This window comes from Elephas maximus, chromosome 8, assembly GCF_024166365.1.
Source record: "Elephas maximus indicus isolate mEleMax1 chromosome 8, mEleMax1 primary haplotype, whole genome shotgun sequence".
Classification (NCBI taxonomy): domain Eukaryota; kingdom Metazoa; phylum Chordata; class Mammalia; order Proboscidea; family Elephantidae; genus Elephas; species Elephas maximus.
Window position 1 is genome coordinate 27,431,774 of NC_064826.1, and position 25,021 is coordinate 27,456,794.

The 25,021-nt window shown below is 37.1% G+C and overlaps 1 protein-coding gene across 2 annotated transcripts in view; it reads left to right on the forward strand.

Moving 5' to 3' along the window:
- The window catches only part of CADPS2 (calcium dependent secretion activator 2), a 608,633-nt gene extending 584,330 nt beyond the window's left edge, over positions 1–24,303 (forward strand). The window contains exons 28-29 of one of the 2 annotated variants that reach the window (XM_049893894.1): positions 17,862–17,966; positions 23,378–24,303. In XM_049893894.1, the coding sequence (XP_049749851.1) occupies positions 17,862–17,966; positions 23,378–23,551 (279 nt within the window). In that variant the 3' untranslated portion in view covers positions 23,552–24,303. The remainder of the gene's footprint in view (positions 1–17,861; positions 17,967–23,377) is intronic. The other variant, XM_049893893.1, reaches the window with a different exon arrangement.
- The last annotated feature ends 718 nt before the right edge of the window (positions 24,304–25,021 follow it).

Here is a 25,021-nt window from a genome sequence, read left to right on the forward strand (position 1 = left end):
TGCTTCTAAAAAGAGCCCTTGACAAGCAGCCTTTTGGGTTCGGTCTTGAAGTCTTTGTCATTTTGCATATTCACACTAGAACATTGGACTTCTTACTTGTAAAACAGTTGTAATGTCCTTAAACATTCTAATATTTTCGAGTTGCACATTCCCATTACTATAATTAAAAATAGATAGTAGACCCTAATTCAATTGATATATCATCAAGAATGACATGTATGAGGGGGTACGAAGAGCCCCTAATTAGCCAAGACTGAATTTGCCTCAATTACAGCAAGTAAATGAGAGCTTATCAAGCATGTGTCAAAAGGTAAAGTAGAATGTGTATCTTAAGGAGCAGATCATTACTGAGAAACATTATGTAATTATTGGAGATCCACTTGGCTGGAACTTAATATACTGTTAGATGTCAAGAAACAGTTGAAAATAATGACCCTATAAATACTGTTAGCAACCTTAGCCTGTTATAGATAAAAGATTGAAGAGAACAGTTTTGTTCAGACATCATGACAAAATTTGCTATGCCAGTTAGAGTATTTCCTGAGTAAGTAAATGGATCCTCCCAACTCCAGATGCAGAAGAGGACATAGACAGACAGTACAGTGAGTTAACACTTAGTGGTTCTAAGCAACCCAGATAAGGGTAGAGGGGCTTCTGTTTCTAGTCATACAGCATGAGGGCTTAACTCCTTTAGAATTATATGCCTTTTACCCGGATAACATTTAGTTTTGGAAATACCACTTACAAAGTCAGTTGTCATCAAGTGAATTCTAACTTATGGCAAGCCAGTTCCCTCTGTTAACAGCATGCTGGTTTTCAGTGGCTAATCTTTCAGAAGTAGATCACCAGGCCTCTCTTCCAAGACACCTCTGAGTAGACCTGAACAACCAACCGTACGCTTAACCATTTACACCATGCAGGGAATCCATACCATGTATTACAGTACCTTTACATACAACAACTAGGCTATTGAAAAGTCTGTTGAACTCTCCAGGAGGGTAGTAACTAGTGACCTTGTGGTGTCCCTTGCCTCTAAAACATTTCAATCAATTAAGCATCTTACTTGATTTTTGTGGTTAAATAACCTAAAATTAAGTTTAAATCATTATACCAATGACTTAGGACAAAAATAACCATTGCCCTCAATTTGTGCCCATTGTGAGAAGTACTTAGTGGGATAAGAATGGTACCCCCTAGAGTTGTCAGTGAACAACCGAATAGCCATATGCTGTGACCCTGCTGTCTGAGATTCTTGTACTGCTAGGACCAGCTTCCATGGATAAGTTTCTAAACTTCACAGTCTTAAAGGGGAACAGATGACTAAAATCTGTATTATCATAAAGGTCATACAAAGAATAATCTTGGACTTTTGTACCAAGTCTTTGAATATTAAAACTAAAAATACCCTTTGAAGACCAAATAAGGTTAATATGAGGACAAATATCAAAACATTTCACTTCACTCCATAAGTGGTTAAACTTATGAGACACTTTACCCTAACAGACATTATTGACTGAAAACAAATAACTTCAAAAAAGTATAAATAAATGGATGTCACATGCATGCTGTTAACAGAGGGAACTGGCTTGCTTTAAGGTATGTTCCTAATCTTTTAAAATAGTCATAATTATTATTAAAAGCCACAGCCACCAACACTACCATTCTCTGGACACCTCCATGTGCCAGGAACTGTGCTATCTACGTCATTTCCAACCCTCAGTTGATTTGCTTTCATTTCTGTTTTGTCCTTATTTTTCAGCTAAGGAATCTCCCATTCAGAGAATATAAGTGATGTTCAGTGTTGAGTCAAACTTGGGGACAGTATCTCTCTAGTTTTGAAGTCCATGCTATCTCTACAGTACGACAGATTTACACAATTCGAAATGGTAAAATCGTATTGTAAGAAGAGCGCTAGACCGAGAATTTAGATACCTGGGTTTCAGCCGCGTTATGTCATTAATTGCCTGAGTGAGCTTTGAAAAGTGAGAACTGTTTACTCCTCATTCAATTAGTATACCTAAACTGAAGAAATTGGCCTAGAACTCTAGCTGGTTCCTGAAATACCTTGCAGATTTAAAATCAGTGATTGTTTTGGTTTTAATTTGAGCAATGATAACAGGAATTACTGGTTTGGTTGCATGATGAGTCTTACACTCCAGAGTAGCAGTTCTTAAATGTTTTTGTGATGGCCAGGTAAAAGCAGGGTCCCCCGTCCAAGAAGCAATAGTGAGTACAGTACATAATAACATAGAAAAGGGATTCTTTATAGAAGAATAACTATGTCATATGATGTCTGTGTATCTACCACCATCGTTCTGAACCCCAATTTTAAAAAAATAATTGGTAGTCCCATACCCTGTATTTATGCTAAGCATTTCCAGGTGACCAAAGGATATTTTAAACAGAAGCTATACCTGCCTCGCAAGTGGTCACAGATACACACTGTAAGTTTATCATCTACATGTTACATTTACTTCATTACTTAAAAAAATATGTATCTTATCTGGGAAAGAGAAATCTAAAGGAAATTCTCCAATAGGGGGAGAGAACATGGATTTGCCCAAAAGAAGGCTTTTCTGCTTCATTAAGTGTCTCTCATACCTCAGTGTCCTTTTTCTTACAAATAGAACCTTATTTTCAGCAGCCTTTTCAAGTTGCTATCAAATCAAAACCTTTCAACTTGTCTAATCCCAATATAAAAGTACAACAAAGATTTTCTGAATCTTAAGTTCTATTTTTAATTTCTACCAAGAGTCCCTGGGTGACGTAAACAGTTAAGCCCTTGACCACTAAACTAAAGGCTGGCTGTTCAGATCCACCCAGAGTTGCCTCGGAAGAAAAGTTAGTGATCTGCTTCTGAAAAGTCACAGCCTTGAAAGCCGTATGTGCAATTCTACCCAGCACACATGAGTTCACCATGAGTCAGAATCAACTTGATGGCAAGTGGGTTTTTTGGTTTTATGATTCCCAGGTAGAGTGGCTGCCCACAATGTCAGGTTTAGGGCACATAGCATGAGCCACAGGTGTCCATGTTTCATGAGAGAAGCTGGTGCATTCCTTGAGAGCTTGGATCTCAGTGCTGGAAGCCAGTGATGTTTCAGAAATCAAAATAGACGTGTATAGTGATTTTCGAAAGAGTACCCTCTTTTGGTCATTTCCAGATCCCCAGGAATGTTACAATGCCAAGGCACTACTTATTTTCTGGCATAGACACCAAACCTACCTAGCTCTCTCAACCTTTATGTATCTGTTTCACATTGCCTATCCTGAGTCCCTTTGAAACAATCTAATTTTAGCTCTCATGTTGCAGCAGACACATCAGGGTGCAGCCTTTAATTGGTGAATCATGCAGATTAAACATTTAATTGTTGAGGAGCTTCATCTCAACGAGATTTCTTAAAATATTGATATGATGTCTTGTGAAATTAAAACTCTTTAAATGATAGTTAATCAGTTATATTCATCCAAACAGTGTTATATAAAGGATTAATTTCTCCAGACTTTCCACGAAAAGAATTCTCACTTTCCAGTAAGGAAACTCTAAATGAAACATTTTAAGTCAAATTGACCTAAACTGTATATATAAATGGGTTTCATAGCCATTTGAAGATATGCTAAAAGGAAGAAAAATTAAAATATTGCAAGTGAATAGTCTTCTCAAAATGAAACTGATTTTGCACTTGTTTGCATGTGTTTGCCACTGGACTCCCAAATAAGGAAGGGGGAAATGCTCCAAGTTTTTGAGTTTAGTGTTTCATGCCAATGCCAAAACTTGTTGATGCAAGAGTTTATTTATCCTTGGTAAGAGCAATACTACTATTATTAACTTATTTAAAGTTTCAGTTTATTATAATGTTGGTTTCCCAAGAATATTTGGAATCAACAAAGCATCAATGAGAATGTCTGCCAGATAAAATTTTCTTCCAGAATATATACTTTATAAAGTCAAATAAATAATACTTGCTTGATGGTAGTGCTTAACCCATATAATTTGAGACAACGTTTAAAATGCTGTTGGAGAAAAACACGTGACTCAGGAAGATTCATCAATAGTTCTGCTACCAAAAAAAAAAAAAACCAAACCCGTTGCTGTCAAGCTGGTTCCAAGTCATAGTGACCCTATGGGACAGAGTGAAACTGGCCCCTAGGGTTTCCAAGGAGCAGCTGGTGGATTCACACTGCTGACCTTTTGGTTAGCTGCTGAGCTCTTAATCACTGTACCACCAAGACTCCAGTTCTGCTACAGGCAAGACAACAGGCACCTACTAATAAATCGGCAGTTTTTCAAACTACTCACCTCCTGGGAAAAAGCCCCTTTCCTCAGAAGTGGGTCTCCCTACTTCAGAAGCCTCCAGTCTTCCTTCACAGTTGACTTGTGAGTACTCATTGTATCGAAATAAGATCTGCAATGTCACTAGAGTCTTCACCCCCCTCCCCCGCCCCAGAAAATTCAAGTTTTTTAAACATTCTTCCTCTGACTTACAATTTCTTATTTGGAGTAAGTGTGATAACTGCAGAATTATTTTTTACTTTCAACACTGAAAACTGGCACTAATATAGGATTTCCCCACATAGGGACCTCAAATGGCATTGCCCTAGTAGGGCAAGTATTACTTACTATATACTCTGTAATGTGTATTTAGAGCTAACCATCTACTTTTTAGTCATATTCTTTGGGTGAGTTTCTCTGTGTATGTAATCAGCCTTCTTTATTAGGAATGTAGGCTAAAACTCAATAATATGGAAGCTGAGCAGACTTCCCTTACTTCTTGCATTTCTGGTAAGTCAGTGATATTATCAACATATTCTCTTACATGCGAATATCAACTTAAAAATAGCAGTTTACCTCTTTTCCATGATCTTTCGCTTCGGAATGACTGGACAGTTTTATGCAGACTACATAAATTATTGTAGTTGCCCATTACAGAGCAGTTTCTATCTTTTTTGGTTTTGGTTCTATACAAGAAGTATTCAAATGTAAAACGTTAACTGGTGGTTTATTCTGCCCAATTATGGTTTTCCTGTTAACACTGAAAATTAAATGTGAATATTATTCCCGTGTCATAAACATTGTTTTCCTTTTCCATCAACAGAAAAGAGTGGGTATTTTAAGTTCAGTGAGGTACTTGAGGCTGTTTGAGGTAATTTACTTCTAAACATTGTTACATTGTGTGTCCTGGTACCTCATTTTGTAAGAAAGGTAGATAAAAATTTGGCTAATCTGCTTTTTCTGTGTGTTGTAAGAGTATGTCTGAGTCATCTCACATTTCACACTGTCTTATTGAGATTCTTTAGCACAGTTCTCCAGATGTTACTTTTTTTTTTTAATTGTATATAGAAAATGCTTTCTTTTACCTACAGTGTGGTAGAGGGTAGACTCAAAATGAAGTTACCTGACCTCTTGTAAGAGTCATAGGCAAACCTGCTCCCTACATTGGTTGGTCTGCCTCAGTAAACGCAATGTAGAGCTTACTCTTGGCTATTGTTTTTTTTTTTTTCGCTCAAAGTTTAATGTTTCTCTTTAAAAACTCTGCTCTCAAATTATAGGTGTCTGGCTTATTTTAGCTAATAGTCCTTATTTTAATGTGAAGTTATTATTTGTAAGTGTAAGAATTTACAGGAGGCTCTACTTTTGATGTATGGTGTGTGCCAAAAGAGCTTTGGCAAGTCGAGACTCAGTGCAGAGAGGCCAAAGGCCCTCATTCGAATCTAAGCCGTTGGTGAATTAAAACCTGAGAAACTTGAGATAAGCGTGCCTAATTGCCAAAAAGAAACTCAACAAGAAAATGTATTATAGCTTGTTGATCTTATTTCTTTGATAATTCAAAAGGATCTTCAAGAAATATGTGGGCTTCTTCCTTCGATTCTTGAAATGTGATCATGAAACACAATTGTCATTTGGCACATTCCCAGAATTACACATCCTTGCGTGAGGCACCTGGACATATGTGGCGGGGCTGGTAGAATCAGCTAATTAACAACACAGGCTTAAACAGGCACCTCGTCTGGCATGCACTTAGTTGCCTGATGGTGCTCAGCAGGACTTGGTAGTGCTTTTTATTTTTCTATCCTAATGGTCTGCTGCCCACCTAATTTTGCCTTATTGTCAGTCACTACTTACCACAGCTTGGGGCCCTCCCAGGAGGCTAAATTATTATCAAAGGATTAGGGAGATGTAGCCTTGCAGCTCTGACATTTCTGATTACTTGTCTATGCCAGAACACTAATTAGCTGTGACTAATTAAGAAAAATGTTCCTGCCATAGAAAACCATTTAAAAGAACGGAGAAGTAGAAAAGCAATTCAAAAGCTGAGCAGTGCTCAGATTTGCTGAAGCTCTTTGGATTTTCACCAGAGCCTCAACTCACCTTTAATTGTGCTCCAAATTTAAATTAAAAAAAAAAAAAAATCCCACATGCAAACTGATCTGAGATTTTTCTGCTTGAATAGGAAAAAACCAAAACTGTCAGTCACCTCAGCTGTCAGAGATGGTGAAATTATTTTGGATAAATAGAGGGTGGCAAAACTTTAATTTAAAGCAAGAAATTTTTCTAAACACCAAAGGCGCAAATGTGCGCTTGCCTTTCATCCACCCACACTAGTAACAGTGGCTTTTGCTGAAGAAGTTAGGATACTCTTCTGAAGCTTGTGTAAAGGACAGTTGAAATGATTTGAAGCAACGTGTTGAACATGTCAGAAGTTATTTCATATTGATCTCAGGCTGCTGACACCTTTAGGATGGTCTGGCAATTCTGACGCCTCTGCGCAGAGCCTGGCATCTCCACGGTGAATTTGCATGCCTGCGCCGCAACTGGTCGCCAGTGACTTATTAATGGGAAAGCCTGAGAGAAAGAGAATGGCTTCCCCTGAGACCAACCTCTCTGGCCATCAGTTGACCAGTGCAATGTTTTCATAGAAATGATAGCTACCACTCTCATCCCCTTCAACCCCAGCCTCACAGGCCAATGACACCAGCACAGCTTTAAGGCCACTTTCTATGATGGCTTTGGGCACTTCCCCTCCCTTCTGCCCACCTTGCCCTCTGCAAGCCTTCCTTAGAGCCCCCCTTTACAGGGTTGACACCACTCACAAGTGGGCACAACAGTGGCAACCAGGTCACCACTACTACGTCCAGCTTAAAAAAAGGAAGAAAGAAAGAAATCTGTGTAAAGCAGCAGCTATTGTGGCAAAAGCATCATTTAGGTGTGCTCGTTGAATGCACTCAGAGGAAAGTATCTAAAAGCACCATTTTCAGAGGGACTCGGAAACAAACTCTACACGGTTTCCTGATCTCAGCCCAGCCCTAGGCAAGAGGCCATCTCAGTTTTACTCTTAATATAGGCAAAATGTTTTGTTTGAAAGGAAGTTCTAACCCCATCTCACCTCAATTCTCCATGCCATTTTTTAAAACCATTTCCTCTTTTCTCCTTATGGAGAACAAAAAACAGGTCGTCAGCTTCCTCTAGGGAGTAATCCTTCCTATATATGAAGACTGTTATTAAGGCACCTGTCATACCTGTCTGCTCCAGGATAAATAATCCCTATTTGTTTAACTTCTCTTCATAGGCCCCTTTTCTAGCCCTTTAATCGTCTTTGTGACTGTTCTTTGAAACTTCTCAAAGTGTTTTCCGCCATGCTTAGGGTTTAAAGTCAGGACTAGGATGCAGTATTTGAATGTGGCTGAACAAGATTCTTTCAAGCCATATTCCTACTTACACATTCGAATACATCCTTTTCTCATACGTTTTGCTCTATGGATCTCCATAAAATTTTTCCCATATTTTGCCATATTTCCTTTTATTGACTTTCCTCTCAGTTACTGCCTATCTTATATGCATATAATATATATGCATATTGATACAGAATGTTCTTTTCAATTGATGTTTGGGATGCACAATCTCTAGAAAACAAATCCGATTCACCGTTTAACGCCTACGTGTAAGGAATGGAGGTATGTGTTGGGATTAAAAAGTTGGCATTGGTTTTATCCCATATAGTTAGATATCTCTGTTATGATGACTCGGTAGGACTCTAATTAGAATAGGAAATGGAAACCCCTCTTATTAATCATTTATTCATCCAACCGATATTTATTAAACATTTCCTAAAAGCCACATGCTGTGCAAGGAGCTGGGAACAAAATGTTAAACCTGAGAAAGTCCTTTCCCTAAGGGAGCTTACATCTGATGGCTTAAATGGGTGTTTTTCAGAAAGTTGTTGATTTCCACTTAAAAAAAAAAAAAAGTTCATTTTTTCATCTGCAGAATGAAAATCAACAGATTTTTTTCCAAATAGAAATTCTATCAAAAACTAAAATCACGTACCCCTTTAAAATAGATAATAGTGAGTATCTAGGAAATTTATTTATTCCTCTCTTTTTTTCAAATGGATGATGGAAAGTTGCAAAAAATTAAAGTCAGTGCAATGTTTGGAATAGCTCTAGTGCCTGCAACAGCGAATGCCATGACTGGGAGAGGAGAGCACCCTCTCTCTCTACCCTTCCTGGATCCTTTGCTCAAAAGCTGGGCTTATATCAGCTCCCAGGAGAGCTCTGATGTTCCCTCAGAGAGAAGTCAAGCATTGCCACAGCGACAATATTTTACTGCCTTTCTTTAAAAACAGCCTACAAACCAACAAGTAGAGGGCACCCAGGACATGTTGCTTGATGGTGGGCATGAACAGGCAGCACCGCCACCCAGCCATACCTCCAAATATGCCTCAGGCAGCCCCCAGAAGTGGGTGCCGAGGATATGCTGGAGAGGTAGCTCCCTGCTTGGGTGACAGCCTGTGGAGCACATGGACATCTGAGCACGTGTGTTATCCTGTCTTTATGTACATGGACTTTCATATATGTGGGCCCTTGTATAAAGACATGGGAATTTATTAATTTACATATTCTCTCCTTTATTCATTCATCACCTAAAGTGATATTAAACTGTTGTCTTTGAAGGTTCGTTTTATCCCTGTGTTAAATTTCTCTCACCAATTCAGTTGTTTACTTCTCTGTGATTTCTACAGCTTTAACATCTGTTAAATTATTTTCCTATTAAGAAACGTGATTCAAATGAACAGTTAATCTGTCTTCTGGTGTTCAGCTATCCCTTTTCTATTGAAGAGCTGCCCTGCTGCTATACACACGTGTGTGTGTGTACATACACATACATGTTTATATACATGTACATACATATATACTTACATATCTCACACATACATAGCATTTTATATTTCCAAATATTTAGAAGCATTCAATCCTTCAACAAATATGCACTGTAGGCTATGGGCCAGGCATTTTGCTTAGAGCTGGAGATATCCATAAAAATAAGGCTCGGCTACTGCCTATTGAGACAGGCATGTATCATACTGTGCAATTTTTTTTTTAGATCTTTTTTTATTGTTGTTGAGAATATACACTGCAAAACATACACCAGTTCAACACTTTCGACATGTACATTTCAGTGACATTGATTACATTCATCAGGTTGTACAACCATTCTCATCCTCCTTTTCTGTGTTGTTCTTTCTCATTACCGTAAACTCACTGCCCTCTAAGCATCCTATCTAATCTTTTGAGTTGCGGTGGTCACTTTGATAGCATCTAGGTAGTTCATAAAAGAGCTTAATACTCCAAGCAGACATTTCTTTACTAGTTAAGATATTATTTGGTTTTAAGAAGATTTCAGGAGATATTTAAGGTTTAAAGATTATCTCAGGGCAGTAGTTTCAGGGGTTCTTCCAGCCTCCATGGCTCCAGAAAGTCTGAAGTCCATGAGAATTTGAAATTCTATCCTGCATTTTTCCTCTTTTGATCAGAATTCTTCTATAGAATGTGCAATGTTTTTATAGACAATTATGCAAAGTTCTAGAAGCAGAGAATATGGGAGTGCCTGATTCTACTTATTGGCTTCATAGCAGAGATAATGGTTGAGCTGAGACTTAAGGGCTGCTGTGAATCTGGCTAGGGAAAGAAAGCTGAAAATAAAGTCCAGAGAGAGGAACTAACATACTCAGAAACCAGAGACACAGAGATGGGTATTTATTCAGTTTGCTAAAAATGGCACCTGAGGGGTATACCATGAGTCACAAAGGGGAAAGGTAGCTATTTTCTTCAGTCCTTACAGCACTCCTGAGAAGTAATTTTGGAATGATTGTACTCCATTTTAATAAGGAAAGTGACTCAGGAAGATCTAACCACTTATTCCCAGGCTTTTTCTTGAAAATAACCTGTACCATTTGATAGCAGTTCCCGGAGTCTTTAAGATTTTATTTCTTTTCATATAGATCCTAAATAATTGATTTGGAATGCAATATTGATCAAAAATTTTACATACAGTATTCAAAATGAGTCATCTGACCAGATTAAAAGGTCATACTGCCCCTATTCTAGACTATCCATGCATTGTCATAACTGGATTGACCACTGAGCTCCGCCAAAACATTCACTGGTCATTTTAGTCAAAAGAGCAGCCAAAACCAGTCAGCATCCCATCATTTGTCATTAAGTAGGGGAGGGGGACCAACTGGTTATCTGACAATTTCACTTTGTAATCACTACTGTTCTTAGCACCGGAAAAAGAGGCATAGAATAAACTCACAGAGGCACTTGCCTACTTGATAAAAACAGTGAATAATAAAGAACAGTATTGATTTTAATGCCCTCCTTGTGGTGTAGAGGAAGATAGACTAGTTTAATATTATTTTCATGACATTTTGAGAATGAAAGAAATCTTGGATTAATGAAATAGCAGTGAATGAAAAACAGGTCATGCGGCTCCCAATGGTTAAAGCGCTGAGCTGCTAACCAAAAGGTCGGCAGTTCAAACCCACCAGCCACCCCATGGGAGGAAGATCTGGCAGTCTGCTTCCATAAAGATTACAGCCTTGGGTAGTTTACTCTGCCCTATAGGGTTGCTATGAGTCAGAATCAGCTGGATGGCAACGGGTTTACTGTTACTTAAACTCTGTTATGTACCATTAAAAAAAAATTTTTTTTCTTTTTTTTATGTAACAGAATAGGCTCCAGTTTATCCGGAAAGAGCTTGGTTATTCATGTATTTTTTAAAAAGAGAAAGTATGGAACTTCGAAGGATAAAAATGGTTTTTTAACACTCAACCAGCATTTATTAGGTACCTAGTATATGCCAACCCCCCTATGTTAGCACTTATGTTTTCTCATTCTTAACAGACATCATAGTGCCCATAAACTGTCATTTGCAGACTTCCTCATAGAGCTAAAAATTAAAATTGGCCCTGAATATGAACACAGAAGAAAAAAACATGAATCAAGTGCTTCTCTGGACTGCGTTAAAAATAATAATAAATGCAGCTGTGTACATAGATTGAGTTCCCCTATGGATGAGCCAAGGATCTTTTTTCCACATTGCATTGTTTTGTTATGTGGCATCCTTTCCATTATTCCTAAGCATTAAAGAGTAAGGCATCATAAAACAAGACTAGCCTTAGGAAGGGGCCACGTGAGAGAAGCATGGTATAGCAGCCGTTTGACTGGTTATTCTAACAGAGCATGGTTCTTCAAAGAACTTAGAAATGGGCTAAGAACTATCTTTCGTCTTTGTAAATATGGATGGCTTCAACTTGCAAGAAAATTTGGTTGGCTTCTTGGAAACAATTAATAGGCATCTCCAGTATTGCCGACAACCCTGTGTTAAGATGATGGTTAGTGACCACCAGGAGTGGTAGAGGCTGTTTTCTTAGTTGTCTGCTGGAAACATCAAACTACCCTTAAAGAATCAGAGATTCTATTGAGGAAAAAAATGTCCAGACTGTTTTCTAAAGGGACATGGACTAAACTAGTAGTTATGAGCACAGACTGGAACCCAGATATAAGATAGAAATCTCAATCCTGCCAGTTATGCTTGTTGTATGAATTGATTAAGTAAATTCCTTAGTATACACTGTTAACTACATACTGAAATCAGTTTCCATATATACAAAATGAGAATAATAATACCTACCTCATCATCAAGGTTGTTGTAAGAATTAAATGAAATTTTAACTGATGCACTAGAACTTCCCATGGAAGATAAGAAACTATCAGATATTTTATAAACAGAATTCATTTTAATAATTATAGTAATAAGAATAAATAGTACCTTTGTTATTAATTCATTCATTCCTTATGACAACTTATTGTTTCATTTTTCTAATATGTGTCTACTTCAAAAAGATGCAAAAAAAAGCATCAGTTTTGTTTTTTTTTTAAAAAAACAGGCAATAGAAAGTTCGAGAACTCCGGATTTAAACAGTGTTTAAGCAGTATATGAAAGGAAAAGAATGACAATTTACCTTTCCTTTCAGCCCATTTTTACAAGAATCACAAACTATATTATTTCCTGTTCCTCTCACAGTCGTATTCATGGTATTGTTGTAGAGTGTAAGAATCTTGTTATTTTAAAGCAAGACTCATATAATCTCTCCCTCATATTAGAGATGAGAAAACTGAGGTGTAGAGAAGGTAAGTGAAGGGCTCAATCAAGCAAATAGTTAATATTGTGAGAAGGGCCAACACCGCCCACCCTTCCCACTTCTGCATTCACGTTCTCTGGTGTGTGGACAGCCTGCCCACGGCTGCCAGGTCCAGTTGGAAATCTCTGTCTTTCCACCATGAACATATTTGAGCCTAGCTTGGAATGTTGATAGATGTGGATTGGGTTGAACACTTCCTGTATTTTTAACTGTAATATGCTATTATCAGTGTCTCCTTAAATATAGCCCTTAACGGTATCCCACGATAGCAAAAAATAATCACTCTTAAAACTTTCAAAATGTTTGTACTTTTTGGATCTGTTTTTGGAACGAGATATGATCATTTCCGTGGGATGCCTTGAAAAGAGGGGCAGGGGGAGAGTTGGTTTTATTGAGTCAAATTTCTAATTAATATAAAATTTGCATTTTGGTATTTAGGAATGGGAAGCAAGTGAAACAGATGCTAAGAATTTAGCTATATTAGGTAGATGTACTGTTGACAAAAGGAACACTCAATATATAATGAAGTATGAGTATTTGCTTTTTAATATCCTGGCATAATTGTAGGACATTGATGTTTCTAAAATATTTTGTTACTCTCTATAGCTATTACATGATCCCAGCTGATAGCTTCTGTTTAGCAAACTTATCAAAACTTTCTGCATTTCAGGAGAAAAAAAAAATGTTCTTTCATTCAATTCCACTTAACATTTAAAAGGTTTACATTTGCCAAGGTGAAATTTTCTAGCGACTCAACTTGTAAAACAGACGGCTTCCGCTGAAATAAATGAAGAAATAAGTTAACAGACATACTGTGGAAATTTCGCCGTTGCATGTCTTAGTACCCTAAAAAGTGTTGTTGGTTTTTGTTGTGTTTTGTTTTTTCTTTTTCTGCTGTCCACCCATAGAGGAAAGCATAGCTGGAGAAGAATGAAAATATATCAACTTGTTATACCAATTCATAATAATAAAAAGTTGAACACTTAAGTAGAAAATATATCAGATTTGTTCCCTAGCAAAACAGCTATTTGTACCTGGCCATCATCATCAGAAGCGCCTTCTGACAGAAATCATTTGCTTGAAGCAGCCGCAATATATAAGCCCTATGTGGTCTTGTGATTCAGATTTAGGAACATCAACCACAGAGGGTCTGAAGGCATTGTGCATTAGTATGTATTGAGAACTCATTCCAGGTGGCAAGCAGCTGGACTTTTTTTAAATAAAACTTCCAAAATAACCATGAAGTGCTTGTTTTCAGGCGATAAGTGTTATATTTAATGGAATCATCCTCAAAATGCTCTAAATTAGGCAAGACAGGGAATTGTGAATATTTAATATATTTGTTTTGTATTTCCACCAGTCAACAGAATAATGAAATTCCTTAACTGCTTCTCTTTAACTTGGATGAAGAAAGCGCGGTGTGTTGCTAAATCTCTTTTCACCAGCACTGCGGAGAAACAACTTTAATCCTTGTTAGAAAATTGCCGAGTCTGGGACTGACAAAGAGCTCATGCTTGTTCCATTGTTGGTGCTCCGCGGCCCCAAGAGCAGAGCCCTTTACAGCTGCGTGGATCCCGCCCGGCTCAGCTGCACTATTTAGGAGAGGACGCTTGTCAATTTCTATTGACAATGGAAAGAGTTTTTCAGGGCCTGTAGCAGTGCTGACACAGTTGGGGATCAATGCCAGCCATTCAGACTGCACCCTCTTTCATTGCTTTGGTTTGTTAATTCAAGACTAAAGGTCCACTGAGGGGGTTCAGGGTGTTTAAGAAAGCTGATGAACTGCAAGCGTTTATAGCCCTGGTGTGGCAATTTCCATAGTCAGTGGCAACTCCTGGCACTGAGGGAGCTGTGTCCTTGTTGACCCTCTTGTTATTAAAAATGCACAAGTGTTGCGCTTCTCAATATTTCAACACTCTTTCATTGTCAATACCACCTTCTGAGCCCTTCAGCTTGTTGCTTGCTCTAAAGATCTTCTTAGATTGGGTTTGAAAACTTCACCTTAAACACTAGATTAGACTGATGTTCTGTTTTCCGTGCTCCTGTTGATTTGTTGAACCTTCCCAGGGCTGGAAAGCAAGTAGCAGCTTGATAGGGAGACAGGCCGCTAATATGATTTACCAGTCTACAGTCATGCACAATAAGTGTGAATAAATACAGGGGTCTCACAGAGTCAACCCTAGCCTTTCCTTCTCTTTTATTTTTGCTTTAAAAGAGATAGCTCAAGAAAATGAAGTGAGTAATGCATGCCCTTACAGGAGTTGAATGAACCACGAAAAGAAAAAAACACGTATTTCATTGTTAAAGTGGTAGGCTGCCGTCATGGATTGATGTAGAAAAAAAAAAAATGTATACTATACACTTACTGCTTTATTCCTGTGTAGACCAAAGCAAAGAATAAACCAGTGTCGCCATCCCCGCGACTTCAGGGCAGGCTGCAGCGCCCCTTCCTTGTCACCCCCTGAAGGGAAAAAGTGAAGAGTCATCTAAGTTGTTTCATAAAATTAACTTTTCTGAAATGAAGAGATATTTTCTGAACATTCAGAATTGACTGTACATTCATCCTTTTCAAGTGTTGTTTATTTGGGTCGGGTGGGATGGGGTAGGCTGGGGTGGGCGAGAATGAAGCTAGCCTACCTTTGACTGTTTTCTCATAATGGAAAAACTGGGATCTAAGAATAAATTTTGTTCTTTCACCATATTCCAGCACCTAAAATTGGGACATATCAGTGCCCACATTAGAAATAGGAAAATGCTAAGTTTCAGCTTGGTGGTTTTGTTTGTTTGGGGTGTGTGTGTGTGTGTGTGTGTGACCATATTCAAGAAAGCAGCAGTCCTAGCAGGGGTCTTTTTATTAGCCCATTCATAGTGGCAGCATAAACTCTGAGCTGAGCAAAGCTGAGCTGCTGCTTTCCCTTATTTGCTTGATTTAGCTGAAATTCCTCTTCCTAAATATACCTAAAAATAGATATTCTTATAGAGTATTTTTTTCTTATAGATTTTTTTCTTATTATACAATTTGCATTCAAAGTAAGATGGTGAATGGTAATATAGCTTGAGCATTTTCCTTAATGATACTTTTCTTTCCTCTATTTTTATAGTTGACTTTAGATCACTATATTCCCAAATTGTTTTTCTCTAAAATTATATTCTTGGCACTGTGTTAAAGAAGTGATAGTAATAATAATTTCTGTGTTGTATTTGTTGTTCACTCAGTTATCACTTAATTGTCAATATCATTTATATGGAATGGTAAAATGAATTTAAATTAATTTTAAATTATGTGCGGATATTTTTAAAAACATAAAAATATATATGGAGTCATTTTAAGAAAGTATTTTCACTTTCCCTCAAATTCATATGCTTTACCATATTTATCATAACTGTGCAGTCTAAGAGACGAATTAAGCGGTATGTTCTCTACACTTCGTACAATACATAATATTTTCTGTCCCACCTCAAAAAAGAAAAATCCATCATCTTCTTCAGAAGGACTGTAATTTTGAATAGTCACATCCATTCTGCTAACACTTTAGCTTTCAAATTACCTAGAGAGTGATATGGGGTAAGAATCTTAATTCAGAGCACCCATTCATTATCACCGATCCCTTTGAGTTTTTACCTGTATTAAAATAGAACTCAAGAACTTGAGACTATAAATTATTTGAAATTAGGAAGTACAGATTTTAAGTAATGTCAGAAACTAAAGTGAGTATCTGTAAGGGATTTTGAGATTTAACATGTCAGCCCAAGTGCTAAATTCCCTAGCTGCTTATTTTTAACATAGGTGTGTCATTTTCTAAAACTTCTCATTTCTTATACTTTCAACACTCTTGAAAATTAAAAAAGTAATCATTTGGAAGGAGCAAAATTAGGTACATGAATAACATTTTAAAATATCGTGGCCTGTCCTGCATTTTAAAAGCTTAAAATTTTCATTCACCATTTGATATAGTATTTAGTAAATCGGTAATTCCTTTTAATTAATTTATCTCACTTTATGAATGTACGTTCAGTATACTAATAAATTAATAGGAATAAGTGTGATGAAATGTGACACTAATTTATTTTTAATTTATTTTTAATTTATACTTAAAGTACCATTTTTTATGGTGCTAAATTTTATTAGAATAACATTAATAAAAACAAGTCAAAATGAATCTCAGACTTATAGAGATTATTCTTAGAAGTTGAATTTTTTATTTTATTTTGTGGAGAAAAAAATTGTTTTAATTTTTTTATGTGTTTGAGCACCTAAAACATGCACACACATATGTGATTTGTAATGTCACTCTTTATGCTTACAAACAAGGCACAAAAATCTCTTCTCCTTCAAAAACTCTTTTTTGTTTCCTAAGTGCTTTCTGAACTTTGATATTTCTCACCGTTATGCGAACAAGTAGCCTTATTGTTGCTATATCACCTAAGTCTCGCTTCAGCCAGCACATGGTCACCGAATCCCTTGAAATGTCATTATTCTTGACAGATTGCCGTTTTTTGAATACTGGAACACAATTTCTTCTTTTGTTACACCCATAAACACTTGTATACAAGCATAAAGTTACATTAGAGAAGAATTTCAGCCTTTTCCTCAGGAGAATTATAACAAACAGGGCAAAAATTCGAACCCTTCAAAAACACACACAAAACAGAACATCTTTTCCTTCACGATTTGGTCAACTGGCATCTGTTTTGTGATTCTTACAATATATAAAAATTCCATTTTGATATGTTCCTTCCTAAGATCTCAGTAAATCTTTATTATTAGATGATTTTAAAACATCTTGGCAAATACTTAACAACCAATAGCAGGTAAAGGTCTGATTGAGGATTACTCTTTTGTAAGCTGTGAATTTTTTTTCCTTTTTTTTTTTTTTGCCTTTGTTCTTTTGAAATCTTATTTCTGGGTATTGACGAGTGCTTTTTTTTTTTATGGCATAAGGCATCTTACTCTCTGACTTTTACATAACATGTAGGATAATAGGAGATTTTGCTTTGAAAATAATTTCCCTGTTTTGTCCTGCTGTTTGGCAGTCCATTCAGTCACATAACATGTATTTAGTACCCATTGTTACCTACAAATTACAAAGCAGCCCACTAGGCTGCAAAGTGCAAAAACACTGTTTCCCATGAATATGTTACAGCTGCAAGACTGTAATGTTAATTCACGTAAAGAACAGTCTAGGTCAACTTAGCAGATTTGCTAGCAAAACATACAGTTCTGTTAACAGGAAATTATAGCATTATTGACTTCAAGTGCTGATCTGTGGTAATTTCAGAGTGTTTCATTACCCTCTCATTACCGAATCTGTTAAATGAATACTGCAAAGGTTGTTTTCTTTTTTGTTCTCCTCCCTTCTGCCCCATCCTTCTCTCCAGCAATGGTACAGCAGTTCCATGAAAGTCATTTGCGTATGGTTGGCTGATAGATTAGACCTTCAGCTTCATATTTACCAACTGAAGACGCTCATCAAGATTGTGAAGGTAAACAAAATGTGTTTAGATGTGACTTGCTCACCAAGCTATAAAGAATAACAGCAAGATATTGACACACAAGAAAATTGTCTTTGATATCACTGAGTGAATAAAAAAAAATTTTTTTTTTTTTATTTAGGAGTACTTAAAAACCAGTGCTTGCTAAGACTGATTTGCTGTTGTTTACTTCCATTTTTAGTTAGATTACTAAATAACCATAATGTTCTATTTTTGCATTAATAAGTAAAAACTGTTATATTAGCAAGTAAGCATATATTGAGATAATGTATATCAACCCATAGTACATATTCCTGAACATCCTAGGCCCACAATAATTATGTATTAATTTTCTTAAGTATAGAAATGTTTTCTCATAATACATGTACTTCACACTTATAGGATCGTATATCATTACCAGGGCTTTGTGAACTGTTTCTGCTGGTAGAATAAGGAGGGTCTCAGGTTTTTTTATAACCTGAAATGAACACTGTCACTCCCTGAGTTCTTTTGGATACGCGCTCTGTCCTATATGTTATGTCAGTTTGAGCATCAGAGACCATTCAAAACTACTACCACAGACGCATATCAGCTCAGCAGGGCCGTTTTGACTTTGCTTTTCAAGAAGAAAGTTGATAACCTACGTGTTGTGTTTAGTGAGTAGGGGCTTTAAAATAATATATTTATTCAAAGTAATTCTTCACACTTTATAAATTCTGGCGGGAGCACATTTACCCATAGTATAACCTTTTCTTAAAATTAAAGACAGAAATTCTATCTTATGGCAGAAAACATAGCTCTAAACTATGAGAATCAGCTGTTCTTTTTAACGGATGATCTTTACTTTCACTTTAGTAACATTTATCAAGTAACAGTGTGTATGTATGTATATACACATACATGTATAGTGCACACACACACACACACGGAGTGATTCTCAAAGCGTCATTCTGGGCCCAGCATTATCAGCATCACCTGGGAACTTATTAGAAATGCAAATTTCTGGCCCCCATCCCAAACCTACAGAATCAGAAATTCTAAGGATGAGGCCTGTCAATCTCTGTATCAACGAGCCCTCTAGATTATTCTGATGCACAGTAAAGTCTGAGGAGAACCACTGTATTGTATCATCAGAAGAAAGCTTCTTCCCATGTTAAAATGTTTCCCATCATTCTCTTGGTTTGTTTCTACAGTCTAATTAAAATATATATTCTTTTGTGCCATAGACACAAGGTTATCACAGGTTAGAAAGACCCGCAAGTAGGAAATTTCCATTCTAAAGTCAGAAATTAGCACATCTCCTGCACAAAGAACCATTCCTGGGATGTTGCATAGTAGCTATCATGATTAGTCATAAATAGCAAGTAAAATTATGGCCACCTGCTAATTTTTAATACTATAGCTACACATAATATTTCAATGGACAGAATACCTTTGGTCCAGAACACTTCCAGGTGCTTTTTCTTTTACAAAGAAACTGAAACAATACTATGATACGTTCACACTTGTCTTAGTTTCTATATTGCTTCTTCCTTGTTTCTGTAAATGTGACTTGAAGAGTTGTCAAATGAAGTTTGTTTTCCATAAGAGGGCATCAGGGTAATCTGTGTGCACCTTCTAAATATATGCTTAGGATAAGGTTGCAGTCTAGGCTGTGACTGTCAGAATTAGCTGGTTACCCTTAGGGTCAGCCGTATTTCCAAACTAATGTCCAGTGTATTCAAGATATCAGTAACTACAGATCAGTCAGCTGGTATTAGTTGATAGACTGTTAAGCTCTTAAACCCAAAAACCAAACCATTGCCTTCAAGGCCAACTCATAGCAACCCAATAGAACAGAGTAGAACTTGCCTCATAGGGTTTTCAAGGCTGTGATCTTTATGGAAGCACACTGCCGCACCTGTCTCCTACAGGGCGGCTGGTGGGTTCAAAACCTTTTGGTCAGAGGCCAAGTGCTTAACCACTGTGCCACCGGGGCTCCTTGTTAAAGCTCTTAGTTTTAGGATAAAAATTTTTGTTTTTTAAATATTAGTCCATCATTTGTTTCTTCCAGTTATTCCTTTTCACGTGTCATTACAGCTTATAATCAAGCATTACTGAATGTTTTATAAAAGAACAATTGATAATTTCATGAGTTAATCAAATTTTCATTGTACCCCAATCCAAACAGATTTTCTTGCTTTAATATATTCTTCATTATGGCTATCGATAGTCAAGACCGACAAATATAAAATTAAATCTCATAAGTATGTTCATCCATGTTTTGCTTGGTCCCCAAGCTCAGCCAGTGCTTTCTTTAATCAAGTCATAGGGCTTTATTTAATAATTGCAAAGTATTATTTTCACAATTAAAATCTAGGTGACTTAATAACTTAATGTGCTAATAGTTTTTTTTTCCTTCCTTCTTTGGATATAAACAGACTTTAACCAATTTCATACATAGAATCATCAACTGTGTCCTGTTCATAGTGATCATTTTCCAGTGAATTGAGGAAGCTACAGAGTACCAACTTTACAAAATTCTGAAGGCTCATAAGTATGCTTTCCTTCCATCCAGATCACTTAGACTTGGCCTGTAGGTGTACAGCAGAACAGTACATCCTACCAAGGAGCCAAACTACTCACCTCCAGCATGTAGTCCTTGTTACTCAGAAGGCATTGCCATTCTTCAGTGCCATGAAGATTTACACGATAGCCAACTTTGTGCCACGAAGACACTTAGACACTAATTGGTTCATTCATCTTGCTCATTAAGATTAAAAAAACAAAAAAAATCCAGTAAGATTCCACAAAAGATTTAGGGCTATGAAGTTACTTGTGAAGTTTTAACATCAGAATGACTTGTTTGGGGTGAGGAAAAATCAAAACGGCGGATAGGTTTGTGTTCTCCATAGCAGCCATATGATATTTAAAAGCAATAAATATAAATCAGGAGCCCTGGTGGTGCAGTGGCTAAGGACTCAGCTCCTAACTGAAAGGTTGGTGGCTCAAACCCACCCAGTGCCTCATGGAGAGAAAGACCTGGAGATCTGCTTCCGTAAAGATTACAGTTTAGAAAACCCTATGGAGCAGTTCTACCCTGTAACACATGGGGTCCTGAGTCGGAGCTGACTCAACAGCATCCAACAACAAACAAACTGCCTCTTGTGCTAAGAGAACAGAAGACAAGTGGACAAGACCCTGTGATAGGCCCTTACATTGAGTAAGAGCCAAGAGAACCTTTGCAGCAGCCACAGAGTATAGCTAACCCACTGCTGTGGAGTCAATACCGACTCACAGCGATCCTACAGGACAGCGTAGAACTGCCCCGTAGGGTTTCAAAGGAGTGGCTGGCTGGTGGATCTGAACTGCTAACCTTTTGGTTAGCAGCTGAACTCTAAACCACTGTGCCACCAGGGCACCACAGAGGATATCTAAGTGTTGATAACATTTTATGAATTAATTTTTTTTTTTTTTTAAAGAGGGAGACAATTTGCAAGGATACCTGTCCTACAGCTCACCTAACTGGTTACTGCTTGGTAATAAAATAAGGAAGTGACGTTTTCACTGAATGTAAATTAGAAAGCCTCCAGGACTAAAAATCCACAATACAAATCTGCCCTGGACAGCATCAATAATTAAGCTAAGTCTCAGGGAAGTCATTGCAATGAGCTATGGAAGTCCGACTCACAAACTCAGTATATAATTGTCAGTGGGACAATAATACTTTATATCAGATGCATCATCTGTAGGTGGATATTTTATGTGTTGGACATATTTTTGATCTAACTTCAAGACTGTTAAGGGCTTGAACACAAATCTCTATGGTAATAATACCGTGGACATCGGTCACCAGATTCTCTACATGAAATTCACCTTTCAGAGTTACTTCACAGGTTCTGATGCAAATTACCATGAGTTTCGGTGTGAGCCAGTGCCACCTTAATCATAATAAGCTGAACAGTTTAGAAAGAGAGTGTGAGGGTGATAGATTGTATGTGCCCTAAAATAAAATTAAAAAAAAAAAGCCCACTGCCGTCGAGTCGATTCCAACTCACAGCGACCCTATAGGACAGAGTAGAACTGCCCCACAGAGTTTCCAAGGAGCGCCTGGCGGATTGGAAACTGCTGGCCTCTTGGTTAGCAGCCATAGCACTTAACCACTACGTCACGAGGGTTTCCATGCCCTAAAATAAACTACAAAAATTAACGTGAATATAGGTTTGATCATTAAAAAAAGCTCTCTGAACCTAAGTTTTGCTTGCTGTTTATGATCTTAGATATTATCCAGTGTTTCTTAGAGTTCAGTTTATTTTTAGACAAGTGATGGGCAAAACCCATAATTTTACAGCTTTTTAGTTATGAATTTCATTTATATCAAATGATTATACAAATGAAAAAATATGATTCATCCTTCATCCTTACTATTGACTTATCACTTCCAAAACTTGGAATGATACCATAGGGCATAGTCAGGTAGAAGACAACAAGATGAAATGGGAAAGTACCAGTGTTCTCACTGCCTTGTAGTAGTTCTACATCTTCCCACAAGTCTATTAAAGGCCAGGTGTATATATTGAGGGGATTAAGATACTATCCATCAACACTTCCTATCTCATGTGAGTAAGTGCCTTCAGCTCAAGTGTCTCAACATGATGTTTTCCTTCTACTGTGTTCAGTGAAATCAAGCGTCCCTTGATGTTAATTTCCAGCTATTGGAGTTGTGATATTGGGCCAGGAAGCCCAATATTCTTTTCTTCTTATTTGACTTGTTTCATGTATTAAGTGCAAACAAAGTGGCTACCAGCAATCATTTAGAACAAAATCATGGGAAACTGATGTGCACTGATACATTGGGGCCAGTCCACTGAAATCTGCTTATGATTCAGAATCTAACATAAGACAGCAGAAAAATCTTGAAAGACAGCAAGCATTAAAAATGGCTCTAGCAGCATCTCCATAGATGGGATATGTTCTTTGCTTCCTCATTTATCTAATTCCAGATTTGTTTTTCTCCAACTTAAAAATTAGTAATAAAAACACCAGTCTTATTTAGTCTTGGAAAACTATGTGTAAAAAATTGAATTTTAAAGAGTATAAGAAAGCTTTATAGGTTACATACCTTAAGTGCCATGAAACTTTGTTTTATGGATTTTATTTAAGGAGTCGATATAGAAACAGTAACAAGATATTTTTTCTACTCTTTGATCTACATATAGTGCTCGTAGTTTGAATAGCACTATCCAAAGTCTCTCGTTCTCTCCCCAGAAGTAGACCAATAAGATGACTGCCATGGGCAGCAAAAATCTGAATCTACTAGTAGACTATCTCGATAAATAATACCAAGATCATTTTTTAAATGCCAACTGAGTACCTATACATATATACAGACATATATCAGTTCATACATTAAACTGTCTACACAAATTCTCTTCTTCCTCCAGAAAACCTACAGGGACTTCCGATTGCAGGGCGTGTTGGAAGGAACACTGAACAGTAAGACGTATGATACTCTGCACAGACGATTAACTGTAGAGGAGGCCACAGCTTCCGTTTCAGAAGGAGGAGGACTTCAGGGCATTACTATGAAAGACAGTGATGAAGAAGAAGAAGGATGATCACGCCCAACTTGTAGGAAGACCTTGACGTTGTTGATTTTGTACCTTGTCCTTGTAACTACATTTATTGTTTTGACCAAATGTAAATGCTTGTATTTCACTCCACTGTTTCAAAATTAAACCTAGAAAGCAACATGGAAAATGCCAACTTTTTTTTTTTTTGGTAAGGTCATCCTCCTTTGTGTAGCTTGACCTAAAATGAGCTTAGCTCTGTTTGTGATTGGAACGTGAACTTTTATTTTTATAAGATTGGATCTTTTTTTTTTTCCTGTAATCACGTCAAACTACTGTCCTGTACGTAGAATGAAATATGTATTTCTCATGATAAAACATCGTGAGAAGCAGCCACTTCTGATCACTAGGCCAATTCTATTGTATCCTTGTTAAAATGGTGTGTACTTTCTGGTTTATAATTTATGTGCAAGCTGTGTTTTGTAGTTAATTTGCCATTGTTGTGATGTGTGTAAAAACTTTAACCTTGATTCTTAGTACTCTAAGTTGGCCTGCAGGTGTTTTCCTGGCCTTAAAGGACTACCAAACCCAAATACAGACTAGACTTTCCAATGGGCTTGTGTCTTGTTCCATTCTGAACATTTCTTCTTTCAAATGTAAGAAATCCCAGGGTAAGGAATAGTAAATATGCTGTCATCAACATAACCATATTCTTCTAAGTGTAACAGCTTGCAGGCAATAAAGATCCATTTGACCATAACCACTTCTGTATTTATTAGACTTGTATAGATTTAATGCAGTAAAAGATGTTTGCAGTATTTCGAACATCCCAACTATCTGGCTCTTGTGTTTTTGCTTTTCATTTGTTTTGTTATATTTAGTTTTGTTTTCAGTCAAATGAGTAAAAGATAGTAACACTGTGCTTTGCATCTGGTAGGCACACATTTGTTAAAAGAGTTACTAGGACAGTGTATTTCCATAGCAAAGGAAATGTTGACTACATATTCGCGTATTGCATATTATTAACATTAGTAATTAATAGTACCTTTAGTAATTTGGGGTAATAATTGGCATTATTAGTTACTAAGAGCCTTGGAGGTGCAGTGGTTAAGCACTTGGCTGCTAATGGAAAAGTTGGCAGTTCAAACCCACCAGCCGCTCCACAGGAGAAAGATGTGGCGGTCTGCTTCCATGAAGATTTACAGCCTGGGAAACCCTCTGGGACAATTCTACTCTGTTCTGTGGGGCCACTATGAGTCAGAAGCAATGACAGCAATGGGTTTGGTTTGGGTTTTGGTTTCTACCAATTCAACATTTTTGAGGGCAGTTTGTTTCAGGACACTCTACACCTTTATGCCCAATACTTGTTCCTTCAAGCACTCATATCCAGTTATATCCCCTAAGTTCCCAATAACACCTTCCCCTAGCCTGTGGCTCCATAGCTTAAATTGCTTTATACTTAGAAATTACCCTTCTCTTTCTTTAAATAAAATGTTCATTTCCTTGATAAAACTCGTC